This window comes from Ostrinia nubilalis, chromosome 9, assembly GCF_963855985.1.
Source record: "Ostrinia nubilalis chromosome 9, ilOstNubi1.1, whole genome shotgun sequence".
Taxonomy (NCBI): Eukaryota; Metazoa; Arthropoda; class Insecta; order Lepidoptera; family Crambidae; genus Ostrinia; species Ostrinia nubilalis.
Genome location: NC_087096.1, coordinates 3,731,561 through 3,751,825, shown reverse-complemented (window position 1 = coordinate 3,751,825; position 20,265 = coordinate 3,731,561). Strand labels below are relative to the sequence as shown.

The window sequence follows — 20,265 nt, the reverse complement described above, 5'->3', positions numbered from 1 at the left end:
CCATGGCAACAGAGCGCGGGAAACCTGAAAAAGTTTGATCGAAACTAAAAAGTATTTAATCAATTTATCTGTTTACATGACAATCTCACTTGACGCTAATTAAAAAGATAAACGGTTGCCTAGCAACAAACAAAGCTGAGTTTTGAAAGGACGCGCAATTTTGTAGATGTTTACGTGAATTTCTTTAAAAAAGTTGTGAACAATGTCAGAGTCAACCAGGTCTGGTGGGTCGTACCAGCAGTGCCCGTGCACAGACGACAGTTCCAGCTCCTCACCGCTGCTGTCGCCAAGCTGCGTGTGTCCCAGAGATGAGCACGAGATCGTAGTACACGAGGAGACCTGTCTGCTCTTCAAGAATGAGAAGATCATATTTCCGCATGTAAGTTTTAACAGTCGGTAGGGATAAAAATAACCATTCTCAACCTAAAAAACAGTCTGGGCATCTGAATAAATTGTTCCAAGTTTCAGACGAAATCTGGTCTGCGACAATAGCCTTTAAAGGTGCAATAAATGAATAAATAAATTTCAATATAATTTTAGCTTCATAATTAATAACTTTTGTTGTAGGAGCCCCACGTTTGCGAATGCAATGACGAGCCTCAGTTCGAAGACGGCATCTGCAAGTGCTGTGCGTGCCCGGTGGACCAGTGCCGGTGCAAGAAGGCCGGACGGGAGGTGTTTGATGAGTATGTAGTTGAGTTATCAGAGTTTAACTTTATGCCATGGCGCTAGACTTAAAATTTTGATCACGGTAGCACAGTAAGTACATGCGGGTACACTCACTAAACTTAATTTATTATTATTTTCTTGTCCTTTTTTTCTCCATTCTTTTACAAATAATAAAAGTCTGGGTAACCTATCACATTTAAGGACCTCAGTCAAAGTATTAAGGCAACGTCATGATGATAACGCTATCGTTTTTAAACGATATGATGATCTGCGTCAATTGAACTTGAATTACAGTTAACTAGATAGAGAGATAAAAGCTTTAAAAACTACATTACGTGAGTGTGCAACCCGACGTGCATGCCTTTAAATAGTAAAAGTTGCAGTGTTTAACTGAAATTGAATTTGAATTCTTCCAAAGATGGCGCAGCAAGCGCGACATCGGCGCCATGCCGGCGGTGCTGGAGTCCACACACCCGCTCATGCAGCGCTTCCAGATGACCCTCAAGCACTTTCTCGAGAAGGAGAACCAGATCGCTGAGGAGGAGATACTGAATCTGGTAAACGTTTATCATATTCAAAGAGTACATTCGGAACTAGGAAGGCATCAGTTCGATGGGTGCCTGGAATAAAGCCGCAATAGCCATAGCAGCAGTTTTCCGATTAAGTGATTTTAGTAAACTGCGAGTCCCTATACACCTTTTGAATTTTTTTCAGAATTTTATCTTTGAAACTGCCTGATTTACCAAAAGCACTATGGATATTGAATCGTTATTCACATTCATCATTTAAAATTTGTTGACCGGAATAATCGTGCCATATACAATGTTAAAACTTTTATTTAAATCTTCTACAAGCAAACGGCTATTACTGTATCCTTCAGATCAGCGCCTGAGGCTGCAATACACTATTGCTGTTTGATTAATTGCACACTTTTTACCGGAATAAAACCACAATGGACTCTTACGGAACCGACTTTCAATGTATGAAGCGGCAATACTTATGTATTTCTACCTTTTTTAAAGTATATTCTAAGAACTATAACCTTAAGCACATTGTTTGATATACAAACCGTTTTGCTACGCCTCGTAGTTTAGATTTATTCAAAATTGACACTAAATCTCTTCTCCTGTAAAATTGTGTTTTGTCGATTGTGGCTTTATTCCCGGCACCCATCGAGTTGGTTAAGGACCGTTTAAAATAAAATCTCATTGCAGAAAGAAGAACTCCGTCTTAGTAAACTGGGCTATGATAGAGATCTGGAAGCCATATACCGCAGCGATCACGACACTAATGCACAAAGGGTGAGATTGTCATAAAACTTATTACTAAAATTTTATCATGTACTTTTTTTATAAAAAGACCTATCCATCGGGTTATGTATTTTAGAGTACAAATTAGTTTCGTTGTTATTTTAGGCGTTGATAGGCGAATATGAAACCACACTGACCCAAAAGACGAAGGACAGGCAGGCCGCGGAAGAGAGAGCGCGCGAGGCTAACGAGAAATACAAGCGCGCCAAAGAAAAGCTGGAGCAGGACATTGTTACAGGTATGCAGTAACAACTATTCTACCCACGCACAATAGTTCAATAGAGTCATATTATTAACACTTACCACCTCGGTAACCACGATCTCCTTTTCTGCTTACATAAATATGTATAGCTTGTGGTCCACCCTCCTTCTTATCAAAAGTTTTAAAAATGTCCTTGACATTCAAAATTCCATTCGAGAAAGACAATATGATAGCTAACTACACCTTAGGACTTTGGCTGAAAAACTAGCTTAGCAGGGCAGATATCTAAGATATTTCTCATTTCCACTCACCAGAAAGCGAAGCCACCGAAGAGCTGGAAGCTCTCACAACCCTATGCCGCCAGCTGGAAGAATGGCGCGAGGAGACGGAGTCGGACCTCACCGTCAGCCAGCGCATGTCCGACAAGATGCGAGCTGAGAAACGCGCGTTAGCTGACGAGAAGAGGCAACTGGTAAGGATAGTATAGATGGGGCATCATCGGACCAGGTTAGTTCACAACTGGACTAAGTGGCATAGGCATTAGATGCTCATGATCAGCCCAAGGTGATCCACACTTAGGCAGTCCAATGAGTTTGGACATAAGTAGGCGCTAAGAAATAGGTAAACATGAAATTCTTTAATGATGACGTTTTTTTTCCAGGATATGATCATTTACGGTCTCAGCAATGAAGTATGGAAGTTGGAGTCGAAGCTGGAAATGTTCCAAAAACAGCTGGAAATCAAAAACGTCGAGATGGAGAAAGTGAATGATAAGGTACCTACAATACTTAGGTATTCCAAATATTTCCGTAATCGTCAAACCCTTCTAAATAATATTCGATCGTTATGACAATTTCTAGGTGACAGCATACGCTGCGGAGCTGGAAGACTTGGAACTGGATAAGAAAAGGCTGGTGAGCCTCTGGAACTCTGTGTTGGTGAATATACAACAGCGGGACAAAGTATACGATTCTGTAAGAGACGATTACAAGTAAGTTGTACAAAATTGATCGGATTAAGTAGCTCAATTTTGGTATAAGATTGTATACCTAGAATTCTAGCTAATTTTAATCTGAGGTAAATACTCTTGCGACTTACGTACTGTAATGTCCCGTAGAATACTACAAGAGAACTACCGTACTTTGCTGAACAACCTGGAGATCACGAAGAAGGTGGTGATGGAGGAGATGAACCGCGGCAAGGAGCTTGCCATGAACAAGGACAAACTCATCTACGACATCGAACACGCCACCAAGCTGTGTAAGTATATGACCCATCTTATCATTAAATACCAACCAAGAAACCAATGGGTTTCTGCACACATGATTGTGTGCTGCCATATACATAATGTTGTGCAACTGGTCGATCGAACAGGATGGAATCAGATATAAAATATGTACTATAAATTAACTAAGTTTTATTTTGCGAAACATACAGATGATACAGAAGATACAAAAAGAACGACTCTAGAAACTCAGATCGGTGAACTAGGCGAATCCATTGAAATGACTGAAAGAGACCAAGAAATGATCAAATCGGTAAGTTTAATTATTTCACAGCCCTTTGAATAAGATACTGTCAATTTTGCTAAACTATTGATAAAAATTACAGGAGAACCAAACAATGCTCAATATACTGAAGAGCACGGACAAAGAGGTCGATCGTAAGACAGAGTACAGACTTAAATTGGAGAATGAGATCCTTACGAATCTCCAGGAGTGTCTGCTAAATGACAAGGCCGTGGAGTCTATGGCCAACGGGATCAAGAAGATGAGGGAAATGTCTAGGAAACAGGTATGATTTTTCAGGATCCGCATAACAACTAATCTCACATACTGACTTCATAACCTGCTGCTAATTCAATTAAGCTAAATGACCACGATTTATCAATATGCTTGATAGAAACCTTGATCCAGTATCGTCCAATATTTATTTGGTTTTTATCGATTCCATCAGGAAATATCCCTAATGGCTATGGAGAATCAACACGCCAAAGTGATGTTGGACATAGAAGTCCACCGCAGCAAGCAGGCGCGCAACAACCTTATCCTCGAGGAGAACCTGGCCAAGGTCCGCCAGAGGGAGAAGGAAATCGACCAGCTGCAGGAGAAGTACGACCAGAAGGCGCTGCTGGTGACCAGGAAGCAGAGGGAGTTGGACATCATCATCAAGAAGTTCAACGCTCTCAAGGAGATTTTCGATGTAAGTTTTACTACGATTATGACTCTATTAGGATTATAATGTTATGACTACAAAGAACATTTGCAGTCGTTCCTTGAAAAATATTTCGCAAATTGTATATTTTTTGAGTAGGTTGAAATCCTCTATAAAGACTTTTATCGAGATAAATTGACCTCAAAGTAATTGCTCTCCTATGTACTTACATAGGAGAGACGCCAGGACCTATTACCGATCCTGGCGTCTTATTAGTCGTTAGAAGTGTCTAAATGGGGCCATTTGGGTGAAGACGGCTTGATGTGCCTTCACAAGTATTTCATTCAATACTACATTAATAGTACCTACATGTAGGTACCTTCTTTTAATGTTGAGATCTGATACGCTCTACAAAGACCTGTTACTTCTAGATGAAATCCCCTCAAGAGCGGCGCATCGAGGAGTTGGAGCAGCAGATCAAGAGCCTGCGCGAGCGCACCGAGGGCATGCAGCACGAGTGGCTGCGGCTGCAGGGCCACGTCGTCAAGCTCACCGCGCACCACCAGAAGATTATCGCTGATATCAACCTCATCAACAAACGTGAGACCTTTTTCATATCACTCAAAATCAGATCGTGTTTTTTTGATGGATTGTCTCGCGGAAACGCGTAGAGCGCCACGCAGCGATTCTGCCAATGATAGGTCAGAGTCAAGTGCTGTACGCCTACTGTCAGAATGACATCGTCAGTTCATCAGTCTAGTGAGACGTCTGTGAATAAACAGCCTGTGCACTGAATCCATGGGGTCAAAGTGACCTCGTCATCAAGCTTATATCCCAATTTAATTAATAGAGCGGTTTCTTTCGTAAGTTTCGGATCAAGATATCGGAAAAGGTTTGGATCCCGTGCACTGCATAATCGCCCAAAAACCTCGATTCCAATCTACCAAAGTCTCAATAGTAGTATAAGTCTCTGTACGAAACGTTTAACATGCCGCATAAAATTCTACGTGCTCACAGACCGGGCTTTATATTATGTATCTTACCCCTTCAGAGATCCAAATCTGCGAGCAGAAGACGATGCGCATCCAGGCCGAGTGCGAGAACGTGTTGACGGAGCGCGGGCGCGTGGAGCGCTGTCTGCGCTCGCTACGCGGCCGCCTGGAAGTCTTGGAGCGCACGCGCAAGGATGCGACGGAACGCAACGAAAACGCGCAGAGGTCCACGCAGGCTATTACGCACGAATACGTCGCTAATTTGAAGGTAAGTAAAATAGTTCTGAAGATAGTTATAATAATGAGGGTGAGTAAGATAATTCTGCTGCGTGAATGCTTGAAAGAGAGCGCACGCGCCATGAAAACTACTAGGGAAAGTCAAGGGCCACGGTTGACGGAGCGCGGGCGAGTACAGCGCTGTCTGCGCGGCCGCCTGGAAGTCTTGGAGCGCATGCGCAAGGATGCGACGGAACGCAACGAAAACGCGCAGAGGTCCACGCAGGCTATTACGCACGAATACGTCGCTAATTTGAAGGTAAGTAAAATAGTTCTGAAGATAGTTATAATAATGAGGGTGAGTAAGATAATTCTGCTGCGTGAATGCTTGAAAGAGAGCGCACGCGCCATGAAAACTACTAGGCAAAGTCAAGGACCACGGTTGACGGGGCGCGGGTGAGTAGAGCGCTGTCTGCGCGGCCGCCTGGAAGTCTTGGAGCGCACGCGCAAGGATGCGACGGAACGCAACGAAAACGCGCAGAGGTCCACGCAGGCTATTACGCACGAATACGTCGCTAATTTGAAGGTACGTTCGGTAATTCTGCTGCTTCATCTTGGTACTGATTGAAAGAGAGAGAACGTCGAGGTCTTATATTGGAGAGCACGCATAAGGTGATTCTGTTGCTTCACTTGATAGCTTGTTAGAGGGCGCTCGCGTGATTTCTGGGCTAATGCACAGAGGACAACATCAGCAACAATTTAAGTCCCTTATTGAAGGAACTTTCCATTTCATTGATTATGGATAGAACTGAAACTCATTTGCGTTCTATTCGACGTTGGTAAAACGTTGGTAAAAAGTTGGTAAAAAGTTTTCCGTTTCTTTCAGGATTCGGAGACGCAAATAATTCAATTGGAAGAGGAGATTGAGAACATGGATAAAGAAAAAGTGAACCTCACACAAGATTTGGATCGTGTTCAACGAGAAGCACTGATTTGGCAGAGAAAGGTATTTTACATTCAGCAACACCATTAATCAAGTATCTGAATGATAATAATTAAATCTATCGTTAATTTTAGGGAATATTAGCGGTGGAACTGAAGAAAAATATTCACAACGCCAAGTCGGCGGCAGGTGAAATTGGGCAAATGCGCAACGAGATTCATCGAATGGAGGTGAGCAAACCATACTCACCAAACTACACCACGCCGCATAATGTTGAATCCCTTGCAAGGGTCAGCGGTCTTGAATTTATACTGCAGCACTTCTTCTTCTTGTCGTGTCGACAACAAACCTACACAGCGTCAGCCTTCATTAAATCTTCTTGCGTGTAGTTGTTTGGGCACGCAGGGCACCGACATCATGTGCTTCGTCGACTGGGGAACAAAACCACACCTGCACTCAAAGTTTGAGCCATCTAAGAATCCCCACCTGAACAGATTGTCCTTACTACGGCCGACCTGCGTCCGAAGTCTATTTAAAAATTTCCAGGTAGGCCAGGGGAGCTCATGTCCAGGCGGAGGACTCTCAGACATAGGGACAAAAGGGACTGCAGCACTGTATGACACTATATTGAGCTTCTTTAGTTCTCCTGACAGTTGCATCATCATTGATATTGGTCCTTATTACAATAGTAGTATAAATTCATGAACTTTTCTAGGTACGTCGCGAGCAACTCCGCCGTACCGGCGAGAAGCTGGCCGAAGATCTGGCTTTGTACGTGACGCGGCGTGAGACAGCCATGGAGAAGACCCGCGCGGCCGCTGCTGTGGAAAAAGCCCACGGCGCCTCCGGGCAAACCTCGCAGTCGGTGTACCATCACAAGCTGCGACTAGCTAGAGCTGACGTCGCAAGAGTAACCAAGGTTTGAAAAAAAAAATCATAATAAAGAATTGAGTGTATTCTTCTATCACGATGAGATTCTACCTTCTGAGTGTGGCCAAACATCTGGCCTTGTACGTGGCGCAGTCGGTGTACCATCACAAGCTGCGCCTGGCTAGAGGTGACGTCGCGAGAGTTACCAAGGTTTGAAACTAAAATGCATGTATGCTTCTATGACGAAGAGAGCTATCTTCTGAGTGTGGCCAAAGATCTGGCCTTGTACGTGACGCGGCGTGAGACAGCCATGGAGAAGACCCGCGCGGCCGCTGCTGTGGAAAAAGCCCACGGCGCCTTGGGGCAGACCTCGGAGTCGGTTTACCATCACAAGCTGCGCCTGGCTAGAGCTGACGTCGCGAGGGTCACCAAGGTTGGGAATGAAATTGAAGAAATAGTGAAATTGCGTGTATTTTTCTATCACGACGACATGCTACCTTCTGACTTTGTGGCCGAAGACCTGGCCTTTTCTGTGGTAAACGAACGCTGCGGATCAAATTAAAGGATACCTTTTGTGGCCTATTATGCGGTAGGCTTAAGTTCATCGTTAGGGTCTTGCCACACTGGCGGATTGCAAGCGGTTTCAAAGTAGAGCGGCGACGCGGCGAACACACCGCGTCTCCGCGGCAATGACGTCACGGGTGCGCGGCGAACACGAGGCGAAAACTCTAGGCAGAAACGTTGCGCATCCGCGACGTCTCCGCCGCAGAGATGCGGTGTGTTCGCTGTGTCGCTACTCCTAATAAGCTCACTAACAATATTAGGTTAATATTACTGACACGAAAAATGACATGCTTGAATGACCAATCCAATCCATTTCATTCACCAAGATGAGCCACAGTATGTAGGGGTACACTGTTCCCAGGACTTGGCCGAAGCCAAAACCCACATGGAGCATCTGCAGCAAGAGCAGGCGCGGCTAGAACGCGAGGTGACGGACACCGCGGTCACCAACGCGCAGCTCGAGGAAAATATTGCCAGCCTGCTGCACGAGTGCCGTGACGCAGAGCGCCAGAAACAATGGGTAACAAAACAACATACACAGTGGAAGATTTCAACTCAATGAGGGCTATCGTTTTTATACTTAACAGTTGGCACCCTTGGCGATTGACAGGACCTTACTCTACAGTGGCGCCATCTTGATAAGTGCAAATGCGTTAGTCCTCCTACCTCTTTAGCGCTCACCAGTTGGTGCCACTGTCTTCGCTACTAGCAAGTGACAGAACCTTACTCTACAGTGGCGCTAACTGGTGAGCGCTAAAACGATAGCCCTCATTATAGATCGTTTCATCCACGAAGACGCGCCCTCACCATTGTTCCACTAATGTTAGAGTGTTATCCCTAATTCCCTACACGCTAAATTATACATGAGTGCACACGCACACTACAATAATGACGCTCGGACTGCTCGGGCAAAAATTGGTGGGGCGCGTCTTCGTGGATAAAATGATCTATACCAACAATTTATTTTCCTGGAGATGCAAATTAATTGTTTTATGCACTTTTTCCGCTCCATAGTGTAATTCTATAATTATTAATTATAGTATTTTTCATAGAATTTAGATACACACTAAAAAGCAAAATGTAACTAATTAACCATCATTAAGAATGATCAATCTCGCTGTTTTTGCCAAGTGAAACTATCATGTAACGCGAATTCTCTTTCGATATTTGGATGCCATTACCCTAACTAAGCAACAGGCGACGAAACGATAAACCCCTTTAACATTTCAGTTGCTAGAGCGCGTCGTGCGAAGCCAACGTCTGGGCAACGAGCTGGCCACCGCCATCAAACGCCAGTCGGTCAAGGTGAAGAAGCCTAAATCGGCCGTGCTTACAGAATACAATCAGGCCCGGGCCCTCAACGACCGCCTGAAGTTCATAGTCGAGACCTTACAAAAGGAGTACCCTTACTTGGGAGACAAGTTTGAGAGCATCATGAATACTTTGAATATCCACTCGCCCGATAGCTCGCCCAGACTCACAGAGGAAGCTGGCGAGTGTTCACAGATGAGCATTTTGGAAGAAGACGAAGACTCAAATGTGGCCGAAAAGCCACTGGAGTGCCCGTAATTTGATATATTTTTTCTCCGTAATTTATGTTTTTCTATAGTGTGTGTTCAGTAGCGAAATAAAATTTGTAATCAACATAATATAGAATTTATTTAAATAACCATTTTTCTAAATAAATAACTAATATTTGTACAATAGCTAAAAATATAACAAATTAAAAATAATTTGACAAAGATTTACCCCATTCCATTTTTAGAAAGCAAATTGATAAAATTCATAGTGTGCCCGGTCATAGTACATTTTATAACCCTGATTCCATACTAACCTAATGGATTCGTCAATTTTTAAAATAAATAACCAGGGTATTGTTTGCTAATATAGCAAAACAAAATATACTATAAAATATTAAATTATACCTATCTAAAGACACGAACAGAACTCGAAACCTATCCAGTTGCAGCGAGGGGTGAGACAGGGAGATGTCATATCTCCGAAACTGTTCACCACCGCCCTGGAAGATGTTTTCAAGCTTCTGGACTGGAGCGGATTCGGCATAAATATCAACGGCGAGTATATCACCCACCTTCGTTTCGCGGACGATATCGTAGTCATGGCTGAGACCGTGGAGGACCTAAACACAATGCTCGATGGCCTCAGTAGAGCCTCTCAACAAGTGGGTCTTAAAATGAACATGGACAAGACAAAAATTATGTCAAATGCCCGTGTTGTACCCACTCCTCTGAAGGTTGGAGACACTATACTCGAAGTTGTTGACAATTATGTATACCTGGGACAAACAGTCCAGTTAGGTAGGTCCAACTTCGAGAAAGAGGTTAATCGTCGAATCCAACTCGGCTGGGCAGCGTTCGGGAAGCTTCGCGAAATTCTCACGTCCGAAATACCGCAGTGTCTCAAGTCAAAAGTGTTTGACCAGTGTGTGTTGCCAGTGATGGTGTATGGCTCTGAGACGTGGTCGCTTACTATGGGCCTCATAAGAAGGCTCAAGGTCACCCAAAGAGCGATGGAGCGTGCTATGCTCGGAGTTTCCCTGCGTGATCGAATCAGAAATGAGGAGATCCGTAGGAGAACCAGAGTGACTGACATAGCCCGCAGAATCGCTAAAATCAAGTGGCAGTGGGCGGGGCACATAGCTCGAAGAGCTGATGGCCGCTGGGGCAGGAAAGTTCTTGAGTGGCGACCACGAGCTGGAAGACGTAGCGTGGGCAGGCCTCCCACTAGGTGGACCGACGATCTGGTGAAGGTCGCGGGAAGTACCTGGATGCAAGCGGCGCAGGACCGGTCTTTGTGGAAATCCTTGGGGGAGGCCTTTGTCCAGCAGTGGACGTCTTTCGGCTGAAACGAACGAAAGACACGAATGCGTGTATTTCATGTTACAACACCAACAGTGATCTCTCGTCATATTTTTTTTTACTGCACGCAAAAAAAAAGCTTTGGGCTGGTCATATTAGAGTTTGATATTACGTAGAAGTGGTTTAGTGCGCCTGGTTCTGCCAAGCGAAATTGTACCACGCGCTTGTCGTTTTAGAGTTGGATATCGCGTGGACACTGTGGTTTGGGCTTGGAGAACGTTTGGTTCTTGCTTATCGCACGCAACTTTGTACCCTGCGCTCGTCTGTTTAGAGTTCGATATCACGTGGAGGCCGTGCTTTGTGCTCCAGTAAACCTTTTACTTGTTTATTCCATGCGACTTTGTACCTTGCGCGAGTCTGTTTAAAGTCGTATTTAACGTGGACACCGTGTTTTGCTCGAGTGAACCTGGCTGTTTATCCCACGCGACTTTGTGCCCTGCGCTCGTGGGTTTAGAGTCGTATATCACGTGGAGGCCAAGTGTTTCTCGTGCGCCGTGAACTCGTGTCGCTTGCGGTGGTCGGAGCGGTGGAACTTCATGCCGCAGTAGTTGCAGGGATACCGCTTCTCTCGAGTGTGGCTGAGCATGTGTGCGCGGAGGTATCTGCGGGGTTATTGTCGAGTTATTTGGCCGATTGTTACTCTTTTATTTTAGATTATTATAATAAATTATGTTTAAAACGTTTACTTTAATGTGTACTTTAATTTCTATAAGCCAGACGGAAACGACAATAGTCGGTGTCCAACTGAGAAATGCCACTGGACTATTTTTTAGAAGTTTTAGAACCCATTCGTAACGTAAACATATTTAACGTATCCAAAGGGGTTAACAGGAATATTAAAATAATAAATAAAGTGGTAAACAGGCAGTTAGCTAGCTTAGCCAGTAGAATAGCAGACTCACTCGTCCCGTATGTCGTAAGAGACGAATAAGGGAAATATAAGCGAACATGAGGAATCTCAAGTCGTCTGATCAGCGTGGGGAATGTATTTAAATCGTCCATTTGGAGAGTATGATATGCCTGCAGTGGAGAATGGCTGATGACAAACGAGCGTAATTTCCGTAGCACAATAAACGTTTAAGTCCCAACACATTTGGCGTAGTTGTGAAGTTCATAGTTTCATACAGAGCATTTGTGTAGACTCAAAAAACGCGTCGTAAATTACGCTCGTTTAGGCTCAGCCTAAATGACCTGATAAATCAGGGGTGGCCAACCGGTCGATCGCGAATATTAGTCCAGTCGATCGTGGCAAGGCAAAAAATACTATACATGATTGTGTACTAAACTATGCTGTTCCATTTAAGATTTCAAGAAGTATGTAAGAGTTAGATCGCCCTGGGTTTCGTTAGTAAACAGTAGATCTTATGTCTTATCAAGTTGGCCACCCCTGTGATAAATGATTCCCCATAGACAACTCACCCCGAGCGCACGAAGCTCATGTCGCAGAGCGTGCAGCGGAAGGTCTTCTCTGCCGCGTGCGTGTAGGAGTGGTTCTTGAGGATGGTGGACGACGAGAACGACTTGCCGCACTGCTTGCACTCGTACGGCTTCTCCTTTGTGTGCGAGCTGCGGCGAAAGTCGCTAGTTAGGACCTTTATGCGCAAATTGTCAAGCGGTCGCAATCTGCCAAATTCGCAAATTGTCAAATTCGCAAAAAAATGTCTTTATATGACGGTTTTATGCTTTCATATTTTAAAAAACCTTAACATTATAATGTTTAAAAGTTCTGCCAATTAATTACTTGACTTTTATTATTACACCTAAACAACTGGACATTTTTAAAACTTGTCATTTTGCGAATTTGACAATTTGCGTATTTGACATTTTGCGAATTTGGCAATTTGCGAATTTGGCAGAATGCGACCGCTTGACAATTGCGCATAAAGGAGTTAGGACAACATTGACACAGTAGTTGTAGTGCGTCTGGACTGCGATGTTTGCTTTGGCGGGCGTAGATAGCTTAGAAGCTATCATGCGCAAAAAGAGTGCATCATTACTGCACAGAGTACGGGGCAGCTGCCACAGCTACCTACTGAAATATTTGATAGTGGGGATTGTCCACTGATCGGCCACATGCTCAGTAGGACGAAGTCCGATTTAGAAATAAGATCTAACATCAGCATAAGCTTTTACTAACGCTATGAATCGTTGTTATTTTTATTTTATCTCATTATTTTTATAATGCTAACAGCCTAAGAATATAATATCTCACCGTAAATGAACTTGAAGATGATATTTCTTGAAAAAGCTTTTAGAACAAAACTGGCACAAGTGAGTCTTCTCTTTATCGTGGACTTGTCGCCTGAAACAGAGTTTTAAAACTTACTTTACATACATAAATTAGAGAATGTACTCTGGTACATAATTTATTGTGAAATAAACAGTTTATCTTGCTTTCTTTTCAATTTTATTTAAGTTAAGAGATATAGAAAATTTAAACTTCATACTTAATGGCAATAGGCTAGTTTCCTAAAAAAAAATGTTTAGTCCGTCAATTTTAAAACGTATATTTTTAATTGTCAATCAAACAAATAATTACAAAGTTATAGTGCGTTGAAGTTCCGCGCGACGTCACAAAGTGCTGCACTTTTACGCACTCACTGACGTCACGGGCCTTTTCTTTAGAACTTTGGCACGCTTTATCTCTTTACATTTTCATTAGTTTTAAAAAGTGAAAAATACGTGTCGAGTAGTTTTTGATAAGCTAACTGACGGACTAATTAAAACTCTTGCTTTTTTACCCAGGAAACATCCCTATGGTGTTCAACGTGTTTAACTTTTTGTGGTAAGGTGTAATAAAATAATACGAAATGGAGATAAGGAAATGTACTCACTTGTGCTGCACCAAGCTGAGCTTGCTCCGGAATCGCTTGTCGCACTGGTCGCAGGCGTGCGGCCGGTCCTTGGTGTGCACGGTCTGGTGCGCGTCGCGCGCCGACGGCGAGATGAAGCGGCGCCCGCACGGAACGCACTCGTAACGCAGCTCCGACACTTTGTGCATCTGCAGCGTGTGCTGCTTGATGTTGATCACCGCTGGAAGAGAACAGAAAGACTATTGAATATACAGGGTGGAATTTTGGAGGGAAAGTACTCTTAATATTGTAGATAGAAGTTTTTTCTCAAACAGAACATTCCTTTATTTTTGAAAAGAAATAGAACTGCATTCAAAGATTTCGAAAAATTGGCTTGCCACACACGGGATTCGATCCAACTAAAATCTGTTAAAAATTACACCCTGTATTTCTATTGCATCGATCGTAAGGGTTAAGTATAAATAAGGATGAAATCTCTCTAATAACTTGATAAATCAAATGAAAGGAAAACTATGAAATCATAAATTATTTCAATTATGAACAGGAAATTGTATGGTATGGTAGAGAATTTTCGAAAATCTTTGAATGCAGTTCTCTTTCTTTTCAAAAATAAAGGAATGTTTTCTTTCAGTAAAATTTTCTATTTACAGTATTAAGATAACTTTCCCTCCTACAAAATTCCACCCTGTATTAGGCTGGTTTTAGAGTCAAGCTGACGCACGCTGACCGTCAGCGCTGACAGCCGAAATGTATGAAGCGTCGGCGCCGAGCGATCAGCGTCACTCAGGAACGTTCCCTTCAATTACATACATATTGATCTTTCAGCGCAGACGATCAGCGAGCAGTCACCGCGATTCTAAAACCCGCCTTATACTAGCGGGCGCCCGCGACTTGTACCCGTGGACCCCGTTTTACCACCTTAGGGGTTGAACTATGGACAATCCCGTCTTCCCGACAAACCTTACCACTGCTTCAGGAGTGATATGGGATGGGACAATGCCCAGTGTTGACGCAACCTGACAACCTTCTGTCACAGTCATAAAATGAACCCATCTGTACAATACATGATCTATAAAGAAAATAATGAGAAGGCTAGTTGCTGAAACAATGCAGTCAAAGTAAGGACTCTTCTAGGTGTATTTTTGGAAGTCTATTTTTTTATTGAAACATTAGCAGCTACATACCTTTATTACAAATAGGACAAGATATTTTAATTCCAAGATGTTTGTTTCTCTTGTGTTTGTATCTCGCATTATGTGTTGAGAAGGTTTTATCGCACAAGGTGCACGGCACCCTCTTCCGGTTCTCTTTGGGCTCGTGCTGTTGCATGTGCGCCTTTAGGTCCTTCACACTTTTGCCGCATTCATCACAGATATGAGTTTTGGATTTTTCTTTGCCTTTCTTCCCTTTCTTGGTTTTGAGGTTCTCTGAAATAATAATTAGAATACTTTACATTATGTATTTTCAGTTAATAAAATTACACTTTTATTATTTATTTATTTAGGTAAAAAAAATTAAATATAGTTGCATAATTATGACATTCTCAGCCAGCATTTGGACCAAAAAGGAAATGTGGTACTATTTATTGGTGGAATTTGTTTGTTACAACATTACCTCTATTGCCACTTTAATACCAATTATTAAAAATGTAGTGTGGATAATATTCTAAACAATACAAACCATTTTCTTTGGTTTCGGTTCCATTGTCTGCTGGAATGTATTCATATTTAATTTTCTTGATCACGCTCAGAAGCTCGTCGTCTGACTGACACTCCTCTGGGACATCTTCGTCCTTCACGGGGTCAGGTTCTAACTTAATTTCGGCATCAACAATTTCATTCACATCACTGTCACAAGATACACTTTCATCCTTTAAGCCTTCATCCAACGTTTCTTTTTTTATATGAGTGTTAGGGTCCAAATTCTTTAAATACTCGTCATTTTTGTGAGCCAGCAACTTAAAATTGTAGAAAGAGACTATTTTCCTAAAGCATTTCAAACACAACTTAGTACTGACTTTTGTATCATTGTCCACCTGAAAGCAAAAATAACAAATATATTTATTTATTATTAATATACTATTAGAAAACTTTGGCAAAACATTTTAAACAAGTATGTACCTGAATACCAAGACAAAACAATACAATTTCAGAGCAGGTCTTATCACTTCGTTGCGATTTTAAGTCAAAAATATCTTTGCTAGCCTCAGTCGAGAGGCACACTCGACACACTGGTAGTATAATATCCATTGTAAAATTAGTAATTCATCATGAACTTGTACATTTAAAACAATAGCTAGTAAAAATCTTGCGACCAAGGTTACTTCATGCGAAATCCACAAAATCCATAGTTTTTACGAAATAAATAGCATTCGAGTCATATCCTGTATTTTCTGGGGATATTCTTAATTTTAATATTTGTATTAATGCTAACAAATTGACCGTATAATTTGTTTAAAACAAAGAAAACGCTAATTTTTTCATGTTTATGTGGCGAAATGTCAGTTACAATTTGTGAATTTGACATTGACATGAATGACGTTTTGAAGTTTTTAATTCGCTTCTTCAAGAGAGAACCAGCTGAAAATAAAAGGACTATGCTGCCTATCAGATTTTTCAAAAGCTTAATGATAGAAGACCGAAGCTCAATAATACCAGAGTATTATAGGTACAAATGAGTAGTATAGATGACCCACGCTGAACTGTCCCACCAAACTCAATGACAGGGGGGCGCTACCATCGTATAGCCTGACCAGGAACATAAAAACCCTCGCCATGTTGCGGAAAACTAATGGTACTAATTTCTTTTAATGGCAACAGTAACTGAAAACTTCATTGACATGTCACCTTGCATGTCAGTCTATTGCTGTCAAAGTGTAAACAAACTTTATTTTAAATGTGCGCAATGAGGAAGATGTAAATCAAAATTTATTCCCCTTTTTCAGCCCTAACAAAAACTTTAAGCTAAAATAAGACTAACTGTGAAAAAATTTTGTTGATATCACGAAAATTGAATATTTTATAAGCAAATCAATATGGGAACGCGCGAAAACTGATAGCACCCCTGGAATACGGGCGATGACGTCACACCGCTCGTTGGGCAACGACGGACGGGCGGCGCGGGTGCTAGCTGCGCTCTGTAAACTTATTTTCGTTCATTTCGATACATTTTTTATTTATATTAACCGTATCTGATGCCAACCAAATAATCTTCCGAAAGTAGATTTACTTATGGTTGCGGATACTTTCAGAAAACATGCAAAGTACCTATATTATTGCAGAAATCCAAGTGCTAAAACTTGCAAGGTAAATGAACCTATTATTATGGATGCAATAAATAATTGAGTATTTAGTATTTACGCTTTTTGTAGTATTTGAGGTAGATTATAAAAGTTCTATCTAGTTTAAAAGTACTAGTGCTGTCAGTCAGATTGCTGTGGGTTATCGATAAAAAATAATACCCATCAATAATTTAGCAACGTTATGTCTTAATATTTTATTTTTACAGAGTTGGACGATCACGTCCAGTCGTGTTATAGACTAACTATCCAACTATCGAATTATGGACATAATGTAATACTCGTAGGGTAAGTTCATTTGAAAAGACTATATCCGCAGTGTACAGTAAAAACAAGAGTTACTACACCTGAACACAAAGTTAGAGCTACGGCATATCATTGTACATTTGTTTGTGCTGAAGATAACGAATAAATTGGAAAATCTGGAATGCGGAGTTTGTGCAGCAAGCAATGAAGAATGCAAACATACAATGGCATTAATTGGTTTTAAGGTTATATGTATAGACGTAGTGAAGATCCCGCTTGTACCGAAGTAGCGTGCTATTGGAGGAAACCAAAACTGTTGTGCAAGTTGGATCTCAGCTAAAATTTATTTAAGTCAAAGATGTGAACTATACAAGGTAGTATCAAAAATATATGTGTCAGTAGTACTACCACCATAAACATCTGACACAAAGATCAGTCCATCGGGCTTGATGATTTTTTTTGTTCACTTTAAAAAGTTATTAGTATACACTTTGTAACTTTCTATGGAATCAGTGTACGATCATGAATCGGAAGTAAGGTACAGTCTGTTTTGTCACAGTTAAAACTGGTTTCTAACTCTATCGAGGGTCGTCAACGTTTTTCCTGATTTTTATAGTTTGAGTCTGTTACGTCTTTCTTTTTCTGTTCTACTTGAATCTTCGTATCTCTCGTCTTTATTTCTATTGCAGATAACTCTATTCGGCGTACTACGCTACGTGCCCTAGCTGCCCATTGCCATTTCAGCTTGCTAATCCGTCGGGCTATTCGCTATATTAATCGTTTGTCTAAGGTAGACAATACTTGTCAACAATCTCGAGAATCAAGCTCCGAAACGAAACTGAGTAGGGCGCAGTTCGACATAAGCTTCATTTTGTTCGTATTCATCCGAATGCCTACCTGTTCCGATATATTCGATTAAGGACTTTGAGCATTGTGCCGAGGTCTTCCAGCAACTCTGCCATGAGTGCCATGACCACAATATCGTCAGCAACGGTAGCGATAATTAATATAGCACCGCTGGAGAGACTGCAGCACTGCCCAAGTTTCGATCGAATCGAAGGCCTTCTTCTCATATTCCACGAATGTCAAGCATAGTGGCAAGTTATACTCCTTCCTTAGTTTTCTGTATAACCTGCCGCAGCTCTGCCCCAGGCAGAAAGGTTCGGGAGTGGAGGCCACGTACCGGAAAACACAGCGTAGGACGTCCACCCACAAGGTGGACCGACGACCTGATAAAGATAGCAGGGAGGCGCTGGATGCAGGCCTCTACCAACTGTGCGATATTATGTGGAAGTTATTGAAGGAGGCTATGTTCAGCAGTGGACGTCCTGTGGCTGAGATGACGATGATGATGACGATAACTCTATTCTAGAGTATTATTATCTCTTTGACTTCTACAGGCGGATTGTCACAAGAATGAAAAGTATGTGTTAATACATTTTGTTCGTATAGATTTTTATCGATAACTCAAAGAAGCGACAACATTATTTTACCACCATAAAACATAGTCAATAACAAGGGCTAAAGTAGGTAGAGAGTTTTTAGTATTGTCTTATTGTCTTTAAAGTTTAAAAGGATTCAATTTACTTTTAAAGTAACCCATCTGCGTGCGTGCCTCGTGTTTTGTTTCTCTATTTTTTGTCTACTGTTTCAAATAAAATGTCACTAAAATACTTTATAAAAAATTTGTAATGAAAAATATACAATGGTAGGTGTTTTGTCTTTAGGTAGGTACTCGCATTAAAATGATCTTTGCAATAATATCGACTGGTTTTTGTAGATAACGCTTTCTCCCTTTTCGTTAACTTAGGTACACCATTTATTTATGTATTTATCAGCTTCTCTTAGCTTTAAAAGTAATTTTCTGGGGCACTAACCATTGTATTAGTATAAAAGGGTTACTATACAATATCTGCATGGTATTTTTTACTCCATAGTTCTATAAAACTCGAAATGACTGTACGAGTCTATGAGCGCGCGAAGGAGCAATGCCACCCCGGCGGAGGTAACGGGCGGTGTGACGTCACGCGCTAAACGGTCAAGTGCGAGTTGATTTTTAAAACATCCAACTTTGAATGCCCATAGATAATTCAGTTTTTGAGATATCGAAAAAATTCTTTCACTAATATTTTTTATATTTTATGTTTCATCTTTTTACATTATAAAATAATTACACTCATCTTCCTCATTGATTTTGTGAATTAAATTGCTAAAATCTTTTTATAGTCGTGAAAGAAAAGTGGTTCACAATGTGTTAAAGTATTTGTCGAAGAGAAATACTAAGGGTTTGGACAATATTTTCATTGAATAATGTTTCCGACAAAGGTTGTCAAATTGACTGTCATGTTTATCGTATAGTACAGTCCACTATGAAAATTAGCTGTGGTTTGTTTCAACTACCTATTTTAAAATTTTCTGTCACTTTCTAAGTGTTGAATTTTATGGAATTGGGAAAGAAGTACCGAGTTTGAAGCGTTCATGACCAAACATTGCAGTTGAATATTCAAGTTCTGAATTTGATTATTGATGAATAATAAAATAAATCCTACTATCTCGATTGATGGTTTCATTTAATTTATTTAAACCATGACATTATGATAACCAATTATGAAAATATCAAATTAGCCCGTAATCCTGAATCCTGATACATAAAGTTAGCCTATTAATTTAACACAGGTACGACTGTACTCAGTGTTGCACTATCAAATGCGATTGACGCGCCTCTATGCCAGGGTTTTTATGTTCCTGGTCAGGCTATACAACTATATGGTTTCCAACATGGCAACAATCGGAACCAGCGATCCGGTATTGACGGTGGCGCCCCGCTGTCAATGTCATGGATAGGACAGTTCAGTATTTTGGAACTATACCGAGCGCGGTTTCTAATGTGCGTTCCCTTCGAGAGGCCACTGTGGAAAACGAAGGTTTCGTATACATAAAGATTTAGCAGAACCTCTAAAACAAATGTAGCCAGAATGATAAATTTGTAGGTGTTGTAAGTTGGACGCTACAACCCGCCGAATGTGGTCCCTCAGATGAACTATGTCAAATACCAAATTACTGAATCTGACCAAATAAGATGATTTTGATGAATGGTAATATTTAGGAG

The 20,265-nt window shown here is 41.4% G+C and overlaps 2 protein-coding genes across 2 annotated transcripts; one reads left to right on the top strand and one right to left on the bottom strand.

Annotated features, from left to right (window-relative positions):
• Positions 1 to 74: 74 nt before the first annotated feature.
• On the top strand, positions 75 to 9,569 carry LOC135074424 (coiled-coil domain-containing protein 40). Its single transcript, XM_063968712.1, has 19 exons — positions 75 to 379; positions 568 to 686; positions 1,088 to 1,226; positions 1,884 to 1,970; positions 2,085 to 2,217; positions 2,496 to 2,653; positions 2,843 to 2,956; positions 3,042 to 3,172; positions 3,299 to 3,441; positions 3,619 to 3,719; positions 3,793 to 3,975; positions 4,138 to 4,383; positions 4,767 to 4,935; positions 5,387 to 5,595; positions 6,430 to 6,549; positions 6,621 to 6,716; positions 7,202 to 7,405; positions 8,282 to 8,440; positions 9,151 to 9,569. The coding sequence occupies exons 1-19, from the start codon at positions 203 to 205 to the stop codon at positions 9,487 to 9,489; spliced, it is 3,027 nt and encodes a 1,008-aa protein (XP_063824782.1). The 5' UTR covers positions 75 to 202; the 3' UTR covers positions 9,490 to 9,569.
• LOC135074423 (zinc finger protein 300-like) lies at positions 9,561 to 16,122 on the bottom strand. The gene is made up of 7 exons (XM_063968711.1): positions 15,733 to 16,122; positions 15,293 to 15,647; positions 14,797 to 15,039; positions 13,634 to 13,832; positions 13,012 to 13,101; positions 12,219 to 12,365; positions 9,561 to 11,401 (listed from the first exon to the last, which is right to left on the bottom strand). The coding sequence occupies exons 1-7, from the start codon at positions 15,859 to 15,861 to the stop codon at positions 11,263 to 11,265; spliced, it is 1,302 nt and encodes a 433-aa protein (XP_063824781.1). The 5' UTR covers positions 15,862 to 16,122; the 3' UTR covers positions 9,561 to 11,262.
• Between the last annotated feature and the right edge of the window lie 4,143 nt (positions 16,123 to 20,265).